The sequence below is a fragment of the Accipiter gentilis genome, chromosome 2 (assembly GCF_929443795.1).
Source record: "Accipiter gentilis chromosome 2, bAccGen1.1, whole genome shotgun sequence".
Lineage (NCBI taxonomy): Eukaryota > Metazoa > Chordata > Aves > Accipitriformes > Accipitridae > Astur > Astur gentilis.
In genome coordinates, this window is record NC_064881.1 from 17,600,066 (window position 1) to 17,621,996 (window position 21,931).

The 21,931-nt window shown below is 36.2% G+C and overlaps 1 protein-coding gene across 1 annotated transcript in view; it reads left to right on the forward strand.

The window, feature by feature from the left end:
* Positions 1–21,931, forward strand: part of PREX2 (phosphatidylinositol-3,4,5-trisphosphate dependent Rac exchange factor 2) — a 187,157-nt gene that overhangs the window by 105,982 nt on the left and 59,244 nt on the right. The window contains exons 23-31 of the mRNA XM_049825355.1: positions 357–541; positions 3,354–3,515; positions 7,367–7,589; positions 7,940–8,147; positions 13,865–14,044; positions 16,860–16,954; positions 19,391–19,473; positions 19,811–19,901; positions 21,425–21,553. Coding sequence (XP_049681312.1) covers positions 357–541; positions 3,354–3,515; positions 7,367–7,589; positions 7,940–8,147; positions 13,865–14,044; positions 16,860–16,954; positions 19,391–19,473; positions 19,811–19,901; positions 21,425–21,553 — 1,356 coding nt within the window. The remainder of the gene's footprint in view (positions 1–356; positions 542–3,353; positions 3,516–7,366; positions 7,590–7,939; positions 8,148–13,864; positions 14,045–16,859; positions 16,955–19,390; positions 19,474–19,810; positions 19,902–21,424; positions 21,554–21,931) is intronic.

Below are 21,931 nucleotides of genomic sequence, written 5' to 3' on the forward strand. Positions count from 1 at the left end.
CTTCTTATGGTCATTTCCTTCTAGTCTATTTAGAAGTTCTCAGTTTTCCCTTTTTTGTTGCTTTTTTATGTCTCTGGATTATAAATGAAATTGAATTAGTGCCCTTCAGTAACTGTAAAGAGAGACTACTGATCCTTGTCTGTTCATGCCTCTTTAGCAATCTAGTATTTTAGCATCCATAAACCTACTGGTATTCTGATTTTTAAATCATTCAGCAGGTAGCTGGGTTTTTTGATGAACATTTTTAAATAGAATAATCAGAGCATACCTGTTTCTAGAACATTTGCCTATGTCCTTTTTAGTTTGTTTAACGGCCTACCCTCCTCAACTGAGTTGTGTTATCTTCTTTATTCTAGAGGTAATTGACAAATTTAACACTATGGCAATAATTGATGGAAAGAAAGATCATGTGAGTCTGACTGTGGACAATGTTCATCTGGAGTATGGAGTGGTTTATGAGTATGACAGCACAGCTGGAATAAAGTGCCATGTGTTAGAAAAAATGATTGAACCAAAGGGATTTTTCAGCTTGACTGCAAAGGTATGGAGCAAGTTTTTATTCTTACTATGCTTAATACCAATGGAGCAATGTCTTTTGCTTATTCTTAGGGTAATATGTATTTAATTTAGTATCTTATAATTGGTCAACTTTATCCCTCTGACATTTTGGAGAATGATTGTGTACTCAGGAAGCAAACTAAGTTATGGTGTGGTTATAAATTGAGCCTCTAAACTGAAAAAATGAAAGAACTTTAAAGTCTTCCATTCCTCCTGCCCCTCTCCCTTTTTTCGTAATTATCAAATAAAACTTGAAAGAAAGTCAAAGACTCACTGAAATGTCAAAACTTAGTGAAGGTAGGTTTTAGTTTCCAGAAGTAATTTAATCTCATCAGAATTGCATGTGCAACTTTAAGAATTTGTTTCAGTAAATGGAGTAGCACAACATCTGTCTTTTCTGTGTCTGAAAGTAAAATAAAGCTGTGCATATACAGGCTCACACATTGGTTAAATCTGAGAGGAAGAAAAAAACCAAGTGCAACTTTAGCGTTTACTTTGGAGTTTTTATTTTGTGAATATTTCCAAATGGTAAAATCTGTGATTGCTATGAATGGGTTGTGGATTTTTTTATATGTATCTGGTATTGTCTGGGTCAGATTGACAAATAATGTAGTAATACAGCTCTTTTACTAAGTTTGTGTTTATCTTTTCACACACATAGGCATGCTAACAAAGTACACTTCATAGCAGTATGAAAGCCCAAACTTTTGGGAAGTGTATTGATACCTGCAAATTTCTTTTTCTGTTGATCTTTACATCAGAAACGTAAGCTGAAGTACTGATCTTTTACTGAAAAGACTGAGACATGGGCAGGCATTTCTTTTCCCTGACTTCACTTTGGAGCAAGTCAGGTTGACAGACAGGGGAGTAACTTCTTGCACCAACATCACAATATTTGCTAGAGCTGGTCCAGTGAATGCTTCAGGCCATTGGCCTGAAGGATGTTAATTCTTGCTGTAATTACAATTTCATATAAAATGTTTAAGATATTTTTTCGTAACTGCTTAATATTTTTACATTGTTGTATATGAAATAGTTAAGTAGAGAAGTACTTCCAGCACACTGATTCTGGTCTTAAATAATGACTGTCATCACCCTTGGTATTTAGGCTGGCTATTTAAATATTTAGAAATTATTAAAAAACAATAATGAGTTGTAATGTGACTAAGAATAATATGAAGTTTATCTCGAGTGATTGTGGGCTAAATGACTACAAAAGGTCCACTGGTAGAAAAATTAGGTCCCTTAACTCAAAGGCAATAATAAAAATTGTAGTGACACTTCATCAAATATAACTGTCTGCAAATGGTTTTAAATACCCCAAACATAAACTTCTCTGTGTGTTCAGTGGGGTCTTGTGCTTCTTTCCATATGCTTCTTTCTCTCTTTGTTGTGTATTTATTGTTGCTTTGCATTTTTAAACATCTCTGTTCTGCACCATATCTAGTAGGGGTGTGAAGTAATACTGGGCTACTTCCCTATATTGTGCAAATCTTTGTGTTAATTATTATGATGAGAAAGTATCCAAAGTCATGCTGCAAAAGTTAATGGTTTAGAATGCACTTATTTTAATGTACAGCTGCAAAAAACTCCACTTGAATTATTTAAATTTGTATTATTAATTAAATCTGAGAAAAAGGAAGCTTAGGAGTGTGACCGAAGTGACTGTGGTGTTTTAATACGGTAATTAAACACTGTATGTAGCAGAAGAGGTAAAAACTTTCCTTAATTCATCATGCTGGGGACCTGAGAAAAAAATTCTCTCAGGATCTTTTCATTTATAGTCTGTGACTTCTTAAAAACTTAAGATTTTGCATTCTGAAATTTCGGTAGGTTGTCACTTTTTTCTAAACTCCTTGGTTAAGGTTATAAATCGTATATTACATCCGTGATGGTGGATAGTATAGTAATGAACGGTAGCAGAAGGGAATTGCAGATATAAGTCCCTTGATGGATTAATAATGTATGTGTTGTTTGTCCAGACTTCTTTGAGTGTTTCTAAAATGCGAGTATTTTCTTATTCAGGTGCCTTAATCTGGATTTTGGGTGCCTTTGTTAGAAAGTTGTTTTGGGTGTGTTTTTCAAACACATCTTCAGGGTTGGACACGACCAGCAATAGGCATCTCCCAGGTTCCATAACACAGTGAATTTTAATGCCTGAAAAGTAACTCTTAACTCCAAAAAAGGGCTATATACTACCCTCATCTCTTCAACATGCCTTTTTTCAGTTTTCTATCACCATCATTTGCTGGTGCTATTTCTATCATAGCAAGACTCCAGTCTTTGCTGGGCTGTATAGCTTATTCTGTTCCCTATTTCCTGTTTATATATGCAGAATATACAAGAGGATAGCACTCAGTTTCTTGTATGCTTTTTCAACGTGTTAGTATTGCTTTACTGCCACACCAAAGTTTTGCTACAAGTAATGAATTAATTCATCAGCTTCGCATAATATGTGCTGTTCAAGTAAATACAGCAGGTAATGTATTTCAGAGGAGCTATAGTGGTTACATTATTTGGAAATTAGTAGTAAATCCATTATCAGCCAATGTCCTGAGAAGCCAAGTAAAAGTACTTATTATGTGTATAACTTATGCAGGGGATAGCTTTAAAGAAACCTCTCCTTCCCAGGTTTCAATAATTGTTGTTATGGAGCATTGCCTGTAATGTTAAAAGGCAACTGATTATCAGGCTTTTCAGCTTTAATTATAAGGGATGATAAGTAAGGGGTTAAGCAAGGGGTTATCTTAGTCATCTTATTTCATAATGTACTGCTCTTGTTTTTATTATCTTAGATTCTTGAAGCACTGGCAAAAAGTGACGAACATTTTGTGCAGAATTGCAACAGCCTCAATTCCTTAAATGAAGTGATCCCCACTGAGCTCCAAAGTAAATTCAGTGTCATTTGCAGTGAGAAAATTGATCATATCTACCGAAGAATCTCTAGTTATAAAAAGGTATGACTAGCATGTCCTAAGCTTGGTGATATTTGTGGTTTTAAGGGAGTAACAGGGGAGTGTGGTACAGTTTGAATAACTCTTCAAAATGTCTATTGCAATGACAAAAATATGGCTGAAAGTTTAGCTATTTTGAGGCGTGAATGCCTAAACTGAGTAATTGCATAAATTGTTTTCAAAACATGCTCTTTATTATCCCTTTTTTAGACACTGGGTAGGTCGTATCCTTTCTTGTTTGCTCTGTTCAGTTGTAGATACAATCAACTGCATATTTCCCATAAAAGGCCCAGCATTCTTGTAAATGCCTTAAACCAATACTCTAGTGAATTTGCAGATGTTAACTGAAAATGAAGCAGTAACAGCAGAATTGTTTTTTTCCTTCTAATGCATCTTAATTTTAAATACCAAATTGTTACCCTTTTATTCATCTTTTATGCCCTTCAAATTGGTATGACTTTTTCTAGCATGACTATTAATAGTAATAGCTCTCTAAATTGTTAGATTAGCTTGGGTTAATAAAACATTATAGCACAGAAAAAAGGAGAAGGTGCTGACTTTCATGCATTTGAGATCTAAATTAATGAGATGTGAATGAATAAATAACCTGGAGTATGACCTCTAGTTGCTGTCAGTGTATTTCTCTATAGTCGTTTAGCTAAGTAGGGCATAAATGAATCAACCATTTGCCAATTTGTTAATGCAAACTTATTTTCTCATCCTGGCTTCTGGTTTCTCTCCCATACAACCTAATTTTTGGGAGTGGAACTAGTTTGAAGTAGGCCCAAAATGGCTACATAGAACTTGCTCTGCCCTGTTTTATCTCAGTTGGGCATCCGAGTTGTGACATTTACAAGCTGGTCTGTTCTGAGAGTTAATGTGCAAAAAAATTGAAAATTAAAAAAAAAAAAAAGAAAAGAGGTTCAATGTAGAAGCTACACAGTTCTAAAAGTTTCATGGAAAAGAACAGATAATGTTTTCTTGTTTTTCAAAGGAAAAGGAGGGAAAACTGTAAGGAAAACCTGTAGCTCAGTAGAATGAAAGCCAAAAACCAGCTTTCCAAAAACTTTTCAGGGTGCTCTGACAAGTAATGGAATAAACCGAGGAGCTGAGTCATAGGAGACATCAACAGGGTTCTGATACTGCATTACCAAACATCCAATCGTTCTGTTGTTTGCCTGAATTATAAACATCTGTGTTTTCAAATTGATTAAAAATAAATACATCTTTTTTAAAAAAACAAATTAATTAGTTTTAACATTAATAATAGTATATTTAGAGTTTGAGTAACATGTAGGTGGTTTATACCTTTCCTGTAGCCAAAATATTTGAGCATGATGTACACTCTTTTTACAGGAAGCCAAGACAATAAATGAATTTTATTGTGTTGTGCTGGATATGAAACAAACAGCCTTAGGGAAATTTTCATAGTGCTTATACTGTCTAGAAGCAGATATTGCTGTTACAAACTGCACTTTCAAGCTCATCTGCTCAAAAATCAGTAGTTTCACAGTTACAGCTTTTAATGACAATTAGTAACGCAATGAATTTCAGGAATAGATATGTCATTTTCTTGGCAAGGTAAAGGTAACCATAGTTACAGGAGACTTCAGAGTGCCTGAGGCCGGCTTGGCTCCTGGTTTCACTGTGGAAGTTCGAATTCTATAAATAGAAACCCTGTAGATTTCTTCAGTTCCTACTATTATTATTATCAGAACATTTTGCTCATAATAGACTCGAGTCAGTGCCATGAGTCCCAGATGTTTCTCAAAACATATATGAAAAGAATTTTGGGTCTGACTTATGACCTGATTAAATCATAGCCAGGCATTTGGTCTCTCTGGAGCAGGATGTGTGGGAGATTGAGATGTGAAATATGTACTGCTTGCAGGAACATGTTCATCGCTGAATGTCCTTAGTGCCCTTCTTAACTATTTGTACATTCTTCAGCCTTCAAACAATTCCATAATTGGATTTCATGTAACCTTCCAGATCTTTTTTTGATATAAAGATTTAAATGTAATTAATCAGTCAAATGTTCATCAGGATGAAGTAATATGACACCAAAATAAACAGAAATTTAAATCCCAGCACAATAACTTGTTATTACTCAGAAGGGACATACCTGTATTCAACTGAAGTGTTAGTCAAAACTTGACTGTTTGAATTTGTACTGACATTTATTGGGGAGGGAACTTTGCAAGTTAACTTTGAAAATATTCTTATGCGTGAGCTGTGCTGCATAGCTGAGGTAGGTCTGTGCAATATTTCGACTGGAGAGATACTGTGATTAAAATACCAGGGAGTTGGAACTGATTACGTCGTTTCCAGAAGAAATCTCCCCTAACAACAAACTGCTCTGGAAACCACACATTTTGACAAAAATCCTACTTGGGACTGACAAGTCTCTTTTCCAGTGGGAGAGCTTGATCTCATGACCTTTATGATTCTGAAGTAGGTGTATTTTCTAAGTGTCCAAGTTTAGTACAGTTAGGTCTTAGCCATTTTGGGTTGATGTAATCTCATCTTAAAAAACAAATAACACTAAGCCTAAGAGTATGCATAAAATTCAGGTGTTTTAATGAAGGAGAGGTGGCTAAGCACTGTATTAGAATTAGACCATAAAACAGAGAGGAAAAAAAATATTCATCATTGCTGAGCTGATATATGGGGGAGAGAAGAGGTTGTGGACTAGGAAAGTCTGTAAAATACGTTGTTTGCAATTTTTATGCTCTAACGTTTATCAGCATCACAGAATCAGTCAAAATCACAAAATGGTTCAAGTTGGAAGGGACCTTTGGAGGTCTTGTCCAACCCCCCTGCTCAAGAAGGGCTACCTAGAAATGGTTGCCCAGGGCTGTGTCCAGATGGCTTTTGAGTATCTCCAAGGAAGGAGACTCCACAACCTCCCTGGGCAAGCTGTGCAAGTGCTTAGTCGCCCTCACAGTGAAAAAATGTTTCCTGATATTCAGGGGGAACCTCCTGTGTTTAAGTTTGTGCCATTGCCTCTTGTCCTGTCACTGGGCACCACTGAAAAGAGCCGGGCTCTGTCCTCTTTGCACCTTCCCTTCAGGTATTTATATATATTGATGAGATCCCCCTGAGCCTTCTCTTCCACAGGCTGAACAGTCCCAGCTGTCTCAGCCTTTCCTCATAGGAGAGATGCTCCAGTCCCGTCATCATCTTTGTGGCCCTTCACTGGACTCTCTCCAGTATGCCCATGTCTCTCTCGTTCTGGGGAGCCCGGAAATGGAACCAGCACTCCAGGTGTGGCCTCACCAGTTCTGAGCAGAGGAACAGGATCACCTCCCTCCAACTTCTGGGAAAGCCTCTCCTAATGCAGCCCAGGAACCCATTATGGAGGACTTCATCCTTACTGAATATGAAATTCATAATTCATAGCTTCCAATTCTGTTGTTATTATAGCTTCAGGCAAAAATTTCAGAAATTTTTGAAAGACGTTGACTTCTAAACATCTATGTCAGCAGGTGTTTATAAATGTCATGTGCAGTACAGCACTGGATCATAAAGCATTTCCAAACTTTCTCCCCAGGAAGACACTTAGTATTTTATTATGTTGCAAGGAAAATAATTTCTATCTCCTTGTTACAAGGCTATTTACATTTGTAAATATCATTTACTTGAAAACTCAACCCCTCAAAAATATAAAATGAAAAATATTTTTCTTTCCCTTGTAGAGAAAGATGGAGGTCATGAAGTCAAGGCATCTGAAGTCAAGGATGCCTGAAGCATTTTAAACTTTTGCTTTCTAGTCAGGTACATAAGTTTTATCAGCCAATTGCTGACATATCAAAAGTGGTTAATCAAAATTTTGTTTTCTTTCTCACTTCTAGTTTTCAAGAGTATTAAAAAACAGAGCTTGGCCTACCTTTAAACAAGCTAAGTCAAAAATTTCACCACTTCACAGCAGTGATTTCTGTCCAACCAATTGCCATATCAATGTGATGGAAGTGTCTTACCCTAAAACCTCAACCTCCCTTGGTAGTGCCTTTGGTGTACAGTTAGACAGCAGAAAACATCCTTCCCATGAAAAGGAAAATAAAACCGCTGATCAAGGTAAGTTAGTTTAACTTGAAAGAACTACTTCCAGTGCTTCTGATATAGAGTCTTAAAAGGTAACTGGTTTAAGTTTATATCCCAAATATTAAAATTAAGGACAAGCTTTTATGAAATCCCTCTGTTTTTGATACTTAGGTTTATTTTAAAGCATAATAAAGGCCAGTCATAATTTCACAATAATTTTTCCTTTAATAGCTTGACTTTGATATGCAAAATAGAATGTAAAATTAAGGAATTACATGAAGTTTTAAGCAGGAAAATATTTCAGTGTCTGCTAGGTATTTTACTAACTTCAAAATGTATGTTGAAAAAAATATAATGATGTAACCTCTTTGTATTATTCCCAGGTAAACTGAATCCCATGATTTATGTCCAACATACCATTACTACTATGGCTGCCCCTTCAGGACAGTCTCTTGGCCAGCAAGAGGGCCATGGTCTGAGGTACCTCTTAAAAGAAGAAGATTTAGAAACACAAGATGTCTATCAAAAATTGCTGTTCAAATTACAAGCTGCACTGAAAGAGGTGGAAACATGTGTCTGTCAAATAGATGAGTAAGTAAATGTTACCATCTGGACTTGCCTTTAATTTTTCCATTGAAGATACCGATAAATCTGGGTATTCTTTTTGTGTAGTGTAGGATCAATGTTGACTTCAGATAGAATTGAAATAAGGCAAAGAATTTAAGTGTAGGTAATTTTACATTTCGTTCTTTTTCCAAGTGTCCCTGATTTTTTCCCACTTTAGTTTGTAGCTTTTCTCTAGAGTGTGGAAATGCTAATTATTTTGAGGTGAGAGAAATATGAGGCTCAGATGTCATCTAAAATTTCACTAGGAATAGAAACAAAGGGCAGGGGTATAAAAATAGCTTTTATTGAACTCTTCAGGTATTGCTGAATAGTCCTGGAGATGAATTTGTAGGAAGTTTATTAATGTGTTAGACATTTTTCAAAAACAAATTGGCCTTAATGAAGAACTATGGATTTAGGGAGAGCCACTCTTGAGTGATTAGGACACTTGGCTTGAATGTGGGAGATGCAGAGTCTCATCACGGTTTGTCCTAATTCAGGACAAGGATTTAAAACTTGCTTTTTCATTTGGGAGGTAAGGAGGTTGGCTGCTAGTCTATTTGTTGTCTTGGCATAAGGATGAAGGAGGATGATAGGTCTTTCAGTTTTGAAAGATCCCATATGTAATGCAAATGTCAGAAATTATTCATTTTGAAAATACAAATAACATAATTTTTAGCATTTAAAAGCCAGTCTTTCATGATCTCCAGTTTGGAAAAGTGATGTATCATTGCTTCTCCTATTATTTTGAGGACTGGACAATGATTTGTCCTTTCATAGTTATTTCAGAGTGGGATTTTTTTGGTACTGTTCTAATATTAATGTAATGTAATAGCTACACAGTAATAAGTAATTGTAATGTATTACATACTGCAGTAGGAATGAAAATAAAAGTGGCCTCAAATTTTTTTAAGAAAATGTTGTTTCCTGTGCCTTTATGTAGTTCTGCTAATTATCATGCTGAAGATGAAGTCAGTTAATTAAATTTAAGATAATTTCAGTGTTTGGGTGCACTTAAAAATGACTGTCTGTAAAGCCTGTGTTGTCACTCTTCCTCAAGGAAGTCAGAAAATTATATATGGAAGCTCAGTCAATATTTCAGGAAGTTCCAGTTACCAGTCTGCCACGCCTTTCCTTTCCACTCCCTTGAGCCTGTGATGCAAAAGCAGAGGAACTTGTGAGCCTTTCTTTCATACTCACATATATATAAATACACACACATATATATAAATTGCATGTACAGGTATATACATACATTCATTTTGAGAATCATACAGTTGTGACAGTAAACACAAGGTTTCACTTTTTTTTCTGTTATAAATGTCCAATACACTGACCTTGTAGCAGATCTTGTATAAGTGCAAAGATTTATTTAGCAAATTTTACCTTTTGCTATTTGTAAGACTGAGACTTTTCATGCTTTATTCCTCACGGACTTTGAGTGGACTGCCAGTGTGTAATTACTGTGGAGGAAAGCGGTTCTGTACAGGAAACAGGATAGCCAAGGGACCTACATAAAGTGCTGAAGAGGCTGTGAGCAGTTCAGCAGTATGTGGTGTATCACATTAGAACACAGTTACAGCTACTAATTAACTCTTGAGACAAAAGTTAGGGCTATTAAGAAACAAAAGATAGAGTAATAGGATAATCAAACAGTTGTGCTTTAGTTGGAAATATTCATACTACAGCAGCTAGGAGGAAATGCTTGAACATACCAGTCCTTGAACTTTATAAAGACTGTAGAACAACTGTTTTTTGTTACGACATAGCAACAATAAAATTGATGTCTTTATTTACTGAATTGCTTATTATTATAAGCAATCCTCATTATCATAATTTTCTCAGGACAAAAAGTGTGACCCTGGTATCAGAATTCTAAATTTATATGATATTCAATGATAGAAAAATTGGGCTACTAAGTGACTCTTTGGTACCCTTTATAATAGCACTGTTGAAAAAGTGTTGCTCTTTCATGTTATTAGATGTCTCTGCTCTGTGTTGAGATTAGTAATGGTCTCTCTCTCAACTCCCCAAATCTTGGGGCAGTGTTATCTGCCTAACCTCTCCTACCTGTTAGTGAATGAAAGTGAACTGAAAAACAAGTGTTTCACCTGAAGAGCAGGTCTGTGAGAGCTTGTGGATTATGGGAAGGGAATGTCTAAGAGCAGGTTGTGTACTCCTAACATTACCTTCATAATAACTTTTATCGTGGCTCATTAATGAGCTTGGGTTGCATAAGAAATACAGTACTGATGGAGAGAGAGACACACACACACACAAAAGATATATATACCCTTTTCACAGCCTCTCAAAGTTCCACTGACTTCTCGTTCAAATAATTTAATAGCACCCCACTACTTCTTTAGTACCATTGCCAGATACTCACCATTGGTGCTAGGTATTATACAGAAGTAAGTCCTTCTTCAAGTTGTTTTCTGTATGATGACTCTGCTGTGTTCTTGGTTCACATGCACTCAGTTTGCTCTTGTGATCCCAGCTGGTTTTGGAAAGATGCCTGTTGGGACTATACAAGAGGCTTGAATATTTTCCGAGCCTCCATGGAGTGAGGAAAAGGCGAAGCAGCTCACAGGTTGCATAGTTTTTTTGTTATTGCCTGCAGCTATCCATTTTTAGTGCTTTGACTGACCATAGCATGTTTTGTTTGTTTCCGACATACTTTTAGGATTGTGTTGATTTGGGTTGCATATAGGATTAATTACACATGTGAGGATTTTTTTGGCTGAGATTTAAATTTCTCTGTTTCATGGAAATTTTCTTCATAGTTACAGAGACTTTCTAGCTGTTAGTTACTACTCATTCATATATTTCTCCTAGGAGAGACAGACATCTAAGTTTTGTTTGGGGCAGACCCATCTTCAAAGAAAGTATAATGTGCATGTACTGTGTTTAAGAAGAAAAAAAAAAAACTTAAAAAAAATAAATCTACTTAAGCATGATTATTGGGGTTTTTTTGTGTATAGGTTTGGGTTTATGTGTTTTAGACTCCCTGATTTGGGTTTCTAAGAGCACTTCAGTGACCTCAGGAACTACCAACTCCAGAATTCTGTTATCCAAAGTTCCAGCTTTCGTTCATGGTAGTTCAGCAAAAAAAATTTCCTTAGAAAAAGAGCCTGCCTGCTGAGAGAAAGTGGAAAGCTCCCGTAGGAAAAGCTCCAGCTACCTTAATCAGTCTTTTACTGAGATCTTGGCAGCAATGACTAAACAGTCACATAAAGAAGAGGATATAGTAGTCTGTCTGTGTCTTGACAAATAATTACTCAGGGGAAGATATTTTCAGGAGCTGAAATTGCAGTACATTATGCTTTTTTCTTACTCTTGATTATTTTCTTGCAACAAGAAGTTATCAGAATGGATCTGCCCAAAGCCCATTTTTGTTTTCCTAGAAGTGGGTGATAATGGGAACACAAGAAAAAACAAAAGTGTAGATTAATCCCTATCCTTATCTCATCTCAGCTTCCAGCCTGCAGTGCTACAAGGTCTTCTTGGAATGGACCTTTTGTTTTAAGAGCACTGTTAGAATGATCTGCTATGAATTGGTCTAATCCCTTTTTGACCCCCCTTTATATTTTTTTCTTCAGAAAATAAGTTTTATGAGTACGAAGAACTGATTTCTAAGGTCTACATTTTCATAACACATTTATTTTAGGACATATTCAAGAACATGTATGCTCCAGCAGGTATACTGAAACTAAACACTGCTGTAAAATATGGGGCCCATCTTTCTTCCCGTCCCCATGGAATCTTGCTAACAGGTGACTTAAGTGATAGGGGATAACTGAGTTGTGATTTCACACTGATCTGAAATGTTAAGGCATCATGTAGCCCAAGAGATGTCTGCCTAGTGGATGGGTGGGCTTAAAGTCCTGTAAAATTATGCATTTTGTATAGTATTTCTGTATTTCAGTTACAGTTCAGATCAGTACCTTTTCCAATATGTAGGATAAATATCTGTCTATCTCTTGTTAGCTCTTAGCCAGAAAAATTAATGCAGAATGATGAAAGGATTTGCTAAAAACCTTTACTTATCATCCTTGTTTCCCTAAACTTAATGTCAAATCCTATGTTAACACCTACCAGGTCATGATTTCAATGAGACTAAGCTTAATATACCACTTGAGGTATGTATTCATTGCTATACAGTCATTAGCATTATAAATGCTAGACAGCATTATAGGGACAATCTACCATATTGCATTTCCATAGTATGTGTTTTCTTAATTTCTTTCTTGGAACTCTGTCCACTCCTGAGAGTCAGGAAATTATTTGTATGTACTCAAAAACGTTATAGTTGAACATGGTGTTGAACACATTGTCTGTGTATGGTATGCAAAAAGTCACTGCTCTGAGTCCAGAAACTTCAACTTTCAAGAACAGCTTAGGATCAGGTTGTTCTCTGGTAGAATATCTTTGTCAAAAGAGTAGAGAAATTGATGGCTCAGTACTGGTGTAACTGTAGCTGAACAAACTTAGCTTTGTTAGGATTAAGAATGAATTACTTCAACTGGCAGAGTCCCACAAAATAAAGATGGAGCTCTAAAACACTTAAAGTCAGAATTCCCCCCTTGTGTAATGTAACAATGCTAATATATGTGGCGAGAAATAAGAATAAAAGAAGGAATTCTGAATGCTACCCTTTAATAACAATTAGGGCAGGAGTTTTGTTCACAGAAGATACACACCTTGCATAGTTTCCCTTCAGAAGTAAGAATTAAGTGTAACAAAAAGATCTAACATACTTTTGAATCCTGCCATGTATTTGGTAGAAAGTTTGCCAGTTGACCATTCTGACAGCTCCTACAAACCCTACTACTGTGTCTAAGTACTTTACAGGAAAAAAAGCTTAATTCAGTGTCTTCTGATTTCAGGTAGTTAGAAGGTAGGTTTTGCAAGAAAAATGCTGCCTTTCAAATCCAAATTTTAGTTTGAAAACATCATTCTAATGGAGCCTTTGAGTAATAAGAATTAAAGGACAGTTGCCCATTATAGCTGTTCTGATCTTGAAAGTAAATTGGAACATCTCTGTATGAGTTTGAATCTTGAGTATGAATATGAATCTTTTGCTTCCAGTATTTGTGCATGTTCTAAATGTAGCAGTCTGCACTGTTCTCTCTTCTTGACTGGATGTCACTTTTGTGCTCATCACAGAAGCTTGTAGATTAATCATCAGTTTTACTAGTGATAGTGGCTTAGACACTTTGAATGTCAGGAAATACACAGATATGTTAAAAAAGATTCTTAAAATGCCTTAGTAAAATAGCCTGTCGTGCAGGCTGGCATATCTGATGCAGTACTGATTGAGAAAATATATGCTTTTCACAGAGATATAATTTCTTTGGTTTGTTATTTGATTTGTGCTGAGAAGTACATGGTTCATATTTAAAAATAGTTATGTTAATACAAAATTTGACCCCAAGTGTTCAAGAATGTGCTGTATTTCTTTCCCACTGGAATAATTGCCTTCATACAAGTTTGAGTATTTAGTAATGCTGATGGGTTTCACTGTTACACTTTTTAACAGCAGAATGTGTCACTTTCTTCCCTTGTTTCAAATAAATATGGACCGAATTAAGATGCTCCCTTCATGTATTATAGAATAATAGTTGGAGGACGTTGATGAGAAATAATATATAGTTGTTAGCTCACTTTTAAAAAACACATTTTTTTTTTTTTTTGTCTTACAGCCTTCTTTCCTCAATAACATATTCTCCCAAGTCAGAACGTAAAACACCTGAGCCTTTAATACCGGCAGACAGTGATAATGAAAAGGGGGAAAGAAATGGGAAGAAAGTTTGTTTCAGCGTGACAGGTGATGAACAAGAAGATTCTGGTCATGATACCATCAGCAACAGGGATTCTTACAGGTGACTTTACTAATAATGTTTTTATTTGTCAACTGAATCAAACCTGTGGGTTCATAGACTGTCAAGTGGCTATGAAGACTATCACAATATAATGATTCTGACATTTCTAACAAAGGAATAATGAGCATTAAGATGTGTTACAAGATGTGTAAAATAAACTCTTTTATGAGTACAGATTAGTTATTAGATCTCTGTATCCCTAACCTTCACAGGATCTCACGCCAGAGCTGTAAAACTTTACTTTAGACTACCTGTCTTATAAAAAACAGAAATAATTTCTGTTACTCTGTTCCCCACAGCAAACCAAATATCTGCCATAGAAATCAAGATGCCAGAACCACCACTCTTCTGATCTAAAGAAAAAAACCAACCTGTTTCTCAACATATATTCCTCACCTTCTTCCACTCTAAATATTGTAGCATCATCTCATCTCTAGAATTCGTAATGCATCACATTTACCGTGAATGAAAATACAAAGAATTTTGAAGAGGAAGGAGTAATTATAGCAAGCATAGGTCTTATAAAGATTATCTTCTGTTGCTTAGAGAGAAATGGTTAACTACATGATATAAAATCTAAATTAAAATTTTAGCTGCAAGTAAAATAAGGGTTCGTTATTTGTTCATTATCATGGTTCATTATTATGCTCAGGAAGTAGAATCCCATTAGGGTCATCATTTTTCTACAGAACCCTGTGTTGCTGAGATCTCTTTCATAAGCTAATATTTGATTACTGCAGCATGGTAGATAGGAACTCTTTGTCAGAGTAGAAACAGAAATATATGTATAAATTTGGACAGAAATGAATGTAGAGATAATTTGCACAGATTAAGTCCGTCTTGTTCTAACCATGGTGAACACACAAGCAAAGCGCTGTTCCAGCTGAAGCATGTTTAGGGGTTTCTGCATGTCCATGATGTATCAAACTGACTGTGCAGGAACTGCCCTATTGTACTGCGCTTGCTCCAGTTGGGAATTTCCTCAGTTGGCACAAGATTTGTACGTGGAGAAAGAAGGTGTGACTTAGGACATGATTGTCTCTTCATTTAAAATATTTTCTTTATTCTGATTCCGGTAATTTATAGTCTATTCTGGCTGTTTAGGAATGATAAAATTGAGGGTTCCATATGCAGAATAATCATAAAATCTCTGAATTTAGAACAATTATTGGAGCGACATTGGAATTCTTTGTTTCTTTGCTTAAATAATTGCATTAAGCAATACTTAAAAACTCCAGATCCCGTAATGCCACTGTGGCTATTTTTAGAACTAGTAGGCTAATTTCAGCTGTTAGAATGCTTTCATTTTGTGTTGTAGGGTTTCATTCTAAACCTCAAAATACAACACAAGAAAAACGTGGAGTGATACAGCTAATACATCTAATCTGTTTCTCATTTTCATGTGTTTTATTTTCTTATGCTTTGCACAATCCAGTTTTAAATAACCTTCATCTCCCCTTTGGAGACTTTAATGTTCGTTAGAAAACATTTCTTAATATCCAGCCAGAAATTCTTAATAGTCCTTGGGACTGTTCACCCTCTGTTAGGAACATGTTGTTACTGATGTCTTTTCATCTACTTAATAGATACAATTGTAATTATATCATATTGCTTCATTTAAGTTTTCCCCATTCACTTACCTGCTTGGCTACAGGTCCAAAACACATACCTTATCCAGGAAATGTAAGTCAGCATGCCAAAACTAGTAGAAGATCACTTCTGTATTTACAAAATTAAAGAAAACAAGTAGGGAGCACATGGGTACATGTATAACTGCAACATTGTATATAAAATATAGATACGTATTTCTTGGTGAATGGGTACACCCAATTCATAAAACCAAAACCAGATCATTATATATAAATATCCTTTAGGTACACTTCTACATTACCTTATATTCACTTGGGTTTTTAAGACTCCCTCTGCTGGATAATTACTTAAGCATTGGCTGCATTGAAACTAAACGATCATCATGTGGATAAAAAACTCTGAAGACTTTGAATTGAAATTTATCTTCATAGAATTTTTAGTACAAAAAGGCTATGTTTTACTCTGTTTATGCTGCAGAAGTAGGTATGTTCTCCATCTATTTTCTGTACAGAACAATCTATTTTGAGAGAAAAGAGTAGGAAAAAAAAAAAACCCCAAACATTTTAATCCCCAAATCTCCTTACTGGACCAATGTGGGTGACATTTTGTACGCATAGAAGTTTTCACTGAATTCACAGATGTAACTGTCTATACATCTCTAACAAAATGAACAGCTGGAAGAGATGGGATCGTAAACTATGTTTTGGCTGGCAGGGAAAAATAGTTTGTAGTTTGAGTTTTGGTGCAATTCAGATGGATCAAATCTCTTCTAAACCCATTATGGACTCTAGTTTGCAAGTCATACACCAGAGTGTTTCATCATTTGTATTAGCTATGGACTAGGAGTACAGAATTTATACGTGGAGTTACTGAAACATTTGAGGCCACCGTTTCAAAAACTGTCATTTGTGTAAGAAAAGTTGGTTGTTTTGCATTGAAAGTGTATATTATAATCATTCTGCAAGTACTTGTTCATATGCAAGGTGAAGGGAGACAATTGAATCATCTATTTTTGGAATCTGGTCCTCTTGAGTCCTACCACGATTGCAAATTAAATGATAGCCTAAGTATAGGGATCTTTATTGTTGATAAAGAATTGTACAGACCATCTCATCATTAAATTTAAAAGGGGAAAAGGGAAAGAATTTCCATAACTTTGATACAGAGCCTGTGTTAAAGGACATGACTTTATTTCTTTTTTTTTGTTTTCTGTTTATTTTTCAAGCGATTGCAACAGCAATAGGAACTCCATTGCCTCATTCACCAGCATTTGTAGCAGTCAGTGCAGTTCTTATTTTCACAGTGATGAAATGGATTCAGGTATGTTTAGAAAAGTCGGCTATGAATCTATCATCTGTTCCTTTTATTCAGTTTTATTCTTTTCATTTGTTTGGCAGTTTTGTTGTTTTTGTTTTAAAAATTGCATCCTCCTTGGTAATAGAAGTGTATCATTTTGCTTCTGCCTAGCTAGTGCTGCACTTAAGAGTCCTTTTGTGAAAGAGAGCCAACATTCCATCATCTCTGTGAATAGACTGAATTAGTTAGAGCTCTTAGAGTCACTGCTTTTAACCACGTTCATGCCTTGACCTTGACAGTGTGTTATGTTGCACAGAGTAAGGAGCATTTTAGGTGAGTGTGGAATGCTCTCCCAGTCTGTGTCAGCACCCGGATAGCAGGAATCGGCTGTGTATGTTTGTAGGAAAGAATGTGAGACCACATAGAAGCACATTCTTGTTTATGCCATGACAAATTGAATTTAAATAAATGCAGCTGCTAATAGGAATGAGATGGGATTTAACTGCATGGAGTACAAGGTCATATACTCAGGGACTAAGAATAAAAATATTTGCTTTAAGCTGAGAGTTTATCATTTGGGAATGACTTAGGAAAAGAAAGAACTGGGCATATTAGTTTGAATATGAGCCACCAGTGAGACTTGGCCCTAGAGAGGGCAAATTTTATTGCTGGTTGTACCAGGAGAGGTATTTTCAGTTGGGACAGGAAAGTATTAATGACATTATGCAAGGTATCTGAGACGCCTTAGAAATAATGCAATTCTAAGCAGCTGCTTTCCAGAAATGATACATACTTACAGAGCTGGGCAGATACAGAGGAAGGGATGAAGGAGCAAGTCCAGAGGTGGGCCGCTAAGACGATCAGAGGGCTGGAGCACCTCTTCTATGAAGACAGGCTGAGAGAGTTGGGGTTGTTCAGCCTGGCGAAGAGAAGGCTCTGGGGAGACCTTATAGCAGCCTTCCAGTACCTAAAGGGGGTCTACAAGAAGGCTGGAGAGGGACTTTTTACAAGGGCATGTAGTGACTTGTACAAGGGATAATGTCTTTAAACTGAAAGAAGGTAGATTTAGATTAGATGTAAGAAAGAATCTCTTCACTATGAGGGTGGTGAGGCACTGGAACAGGTTGCCCAGAGAGGTTGTGGATGTCTCAGTCCCTGGAAGTGTTCCAGGACAGTTTGGATGGGGCTTTGAGCCACCTGGTCTAGTGGAAGGAGTCCCTGCCCATGGCAGGGGACTTGGAACTAGATGATCTTTAAGGTCCCTTCCAACACAAACCATTCTATGATAAAGAACTGTTAATAAAAGAGGAGAGCAAGGGTCCTCATCTTCAACTTAAGATGTAAATGAACTGATATGCTCTTGTGCAGCATCAAGCTGAAGTACCAAATGAGGTGCCTAAAAGAATGTCTGTGCTAGCCAAGCACAGATAGTGTTTGAATTGGTAAATACTGCTGCTTAGTGTAACTCCCACTCTCCTGATGACTTAATTTTCTCCTAGTTCCAAAGCTAACCTGGTTAACTCCAAATCAAGACTATTTCACACTGTGCTCCATCTGTTGCAATTAAAATCCTGTGAATGGGTTGTAACTACTGGCTGTAAGGACATCTAAAGGAGCTAAAAAAAAAAAAAATCAAGGAGAGAAAAGTGCTATTTAAGGGTTTCACTGACATAAGAAAAATGAGTCTAGATTGACCATGAATAAATTTGTATTATAAATTATCAAGTGGCTACTTTTTATCTGTCACTGCAACAGCAAGGAAGAAAACCAGTTTTAAGCTCAATTTTTCACAGCTTTTGAAAGAGTTCAGGTTTCATCACCCATTGTCTGAGAGAGCGAGTGACTGAGGGCAGTGACCTAGGAGAGTCCTTCTCCTTTGTACTCTCTTAGGAAATGATGTGGTATGTACTACTAAAAGCTTCATATCAAATACAGGATTTGGATGCTGTATTTTTGTTGAATTACTAAAATCTCGGAACCATTTAATGAGTAAAAACATTAAGACTGTGAACTGTCTGTAGAGTCCCTATAAAAATTTTATGGTGAATGCATTTCAGTGACTTTGTGGTCTGCTATATTAGATTCATACTACTTAGCCATTTAGTCTGGTGTTTAGGATGTTCTTCAGCGTAGAAGAATCCCGTGTTCTGGTCACATAATGGTTGAGATTTGAAGGGACCTCTTGAGATCATCCAGTCCAATCCTCTGCTCCAGCAGTGTCATCTAGAGCAGGTTGTCCAGGACCATGTCCAGTTGGGTTTTGAATATGGGCTTTTCTCTAAGACCTATTTCTGTATTATGGAGTGACTACCAAATGCAAAATGTGTAGGGAGAACAGTTACCATAATACTGAAAACCTAAGCACGAGTCTGTGTGTAAAGCAGATTATCTAAGCTACAAAGATTTTTGGAAAACATGCTGAAACTCCTAAACGTTTTTTCATTTAAAAATATTTTTCAGGTGATGAGCTTCCCATAAGTGTTCGAATCTCCCATGATAAACAGGACAAGCTCCATAGCTGTTTGGAGCATCTTTTTGGTCAAGTATGAGATTATTTTTCTTGGCTTTGATACTAATGTCCATGTTTGAGCTAAGATGTCTTTAGCAAATACTTCTTTTTCTTTTTACTTTTGCTTTCCACTGTTTACTGGGATGGTATGTATTTACTCAATCTCCTTCAGTTTTCTGTAAATAGTTCAAAACTGTGAATTAAACAGGTCCTTAGATTTAGTCTAACATTCCCTAGCTTGTTACTTTAACTAGAGCCATTAGGTAAGAAAGAATCCAAAGCTGCCTTTCTGTAGTACGTATTTCTTAAAGAAAGAATTTGTAATTGTTGCTGTAAGAAACATCTTTCTCACAGAACCTTGATCCCAACAGGTCGATTCAATTGTCAACCTTCTGAAAGGACCAGCTGTGATGAGGGCCTTTGAGCAGACGAAATATTTTACACCAGGTCGAGGCCTCCAAGGTAACATTTATTTCTAGCTATGAGAATCAAAAGGCAGCTTGAGGGTTACATGGATATGGCTATCTACTTCTTGAGCTGGGTGTTAAAGAACTGATTTTGCTTAATCTTGGTGTATTCTGCAATAATTGATTGTTGAAATTCTTGTTGAGTAGATCTTATTCTTAGTTGGCTTCTACACTTCCATTGCACAACGTACAAAAGAATTTTAGGTTTCTTGGACAGTTAGTGTTAAATTGTAGACTCTGAACTGACTGTAGAATTGCTGAGGTTTTTGAAGCAAGAAACAGGTTTTGTATATTGCAGGTGTTTTTATTAGATTTTTGTCTCAACTACTGAAGCCATTTCTGATCTATTTTAGTACTAATACCAGATTTTTATTATTTTTTGTAGATATATAATTTTTGAAGTTGATTTATAAATAATTTTCAGACGTAAACATATAGTTAAAGTAATATTTATGCTAAATATATGCTTATATAATTATTACTGATTTTTAAAAAAAATAAAAATCCTGTATGTAATTTCAGATACTCTGCTAATACTCACATAGTTGCTTAAATCTAAGTGTATAAATAGATATCTGGTGGTAGCCATAATATTGTGATGAATAATGCAAAGGACTTCTTTCAGTGAACTGAGGTGTGGTTTTTTTTAAAAAAAAAGAAGAAAAAAGCTCAATGGGAGACTGAATGTTGTATTAATATGTATAATAGTTTTGATTATGATTTTATTGATCCTGCACATGTCTTTTGCCAAGGAAAACTAATTTTACATGGCCAGAGGGTGGATCTTCGGCTTTTATAAATCACCAAAATCCCACTGAAGTCAATAGAGCTTAATTACTGTACCCCAATTATCTGGTTTTACAAAGCCTGAAATACCTCCCCCTCACTGAATTTGCATGGAAAACCACACAACCTCCTCTTTTTGTTCTTCTTTTTTTTTTTTTTTTGTTTCCTATTTTGGGACCAAGATAATGGGGATGAACCTAGAGCATTTCTGCTCTCTTGTGTTTCTCAGTGTTTCAGATTAAGTACGTGGCAGGCCCACACAACAAAATGTTATCCTTTCAGTGGTATAGTAAATGTTCAGTTTGACACAAGATATGGACATGTCAGATATTTTATTCTTGATCTGCACCATCTTCATGAACCATACAAGGAGCACTTCAGTGATTTGAAAGATAGACTAGGTTAAGCAATAAGTAATTTTGTTTTAAGTTTCATTTTCTGATTGAATTAATTTTGCCTCTAAAAGTGCCAGGGTCCTTCTTTCTCCGTGGAGACAGGCTTATCTTCTATCTTAGGTACCTGGTTCAGAAAGAATCATGTTTGGGAGTGCTGCTTTCTCTCTCCTTTAAGTAAGGAGCTGAGATGACTGTTAGACCTGTCACCCTAGCTTTAACTAGAGTTAAATAAGTTGACAACTCCTTGAGCTGTGAAAACATTTAGGAAGAAATAATGTCTTACTGGGGCTTTCTCAGGAGGTTTAAGCAGAAAAATATTATTTTTGTCCTTGATTAGAGTTTCAGCAGGAAATGGAACCGAAGCTTAACTGTCCAAAGAGGCTACGACTCCACATCAAGCAAGACCCCTGGAACCTCCCCAGCAGTGTCCGGAGTCTTGCCCAGAATATCAGAAAATTTGTAGAAGGTTAGTAAGAACAATGTGACCATAAATAAACACTTCATTAATGATAGAGAGCCTGGGGAAGGGAAGAGGGAAGATACAACTGCTTCATGTTGCTGCTAGGCAAGGTTTGCTGAACACAGTGTAGTCTATGGGAAATGCCTGAATTTCAGGAGTTTTTTGTGATCTTAGTAACAAGGTTAGTGGAGTATATCTCATCTGTCTCGTGCTCACCCTATTGGCTTCAGGTACCGAAGAGAAAATCATCTGTTCTGACAAGTGAAAACAAATGAACCATATGTTGCATGTGCTATGTTATTTCAGTTGCTGCTGAAGTCCAGTGGGCTTACTGATTTGTAACAGAACTTCGTGGTACTGATAGACCAAAATGGGGCTTTCCTT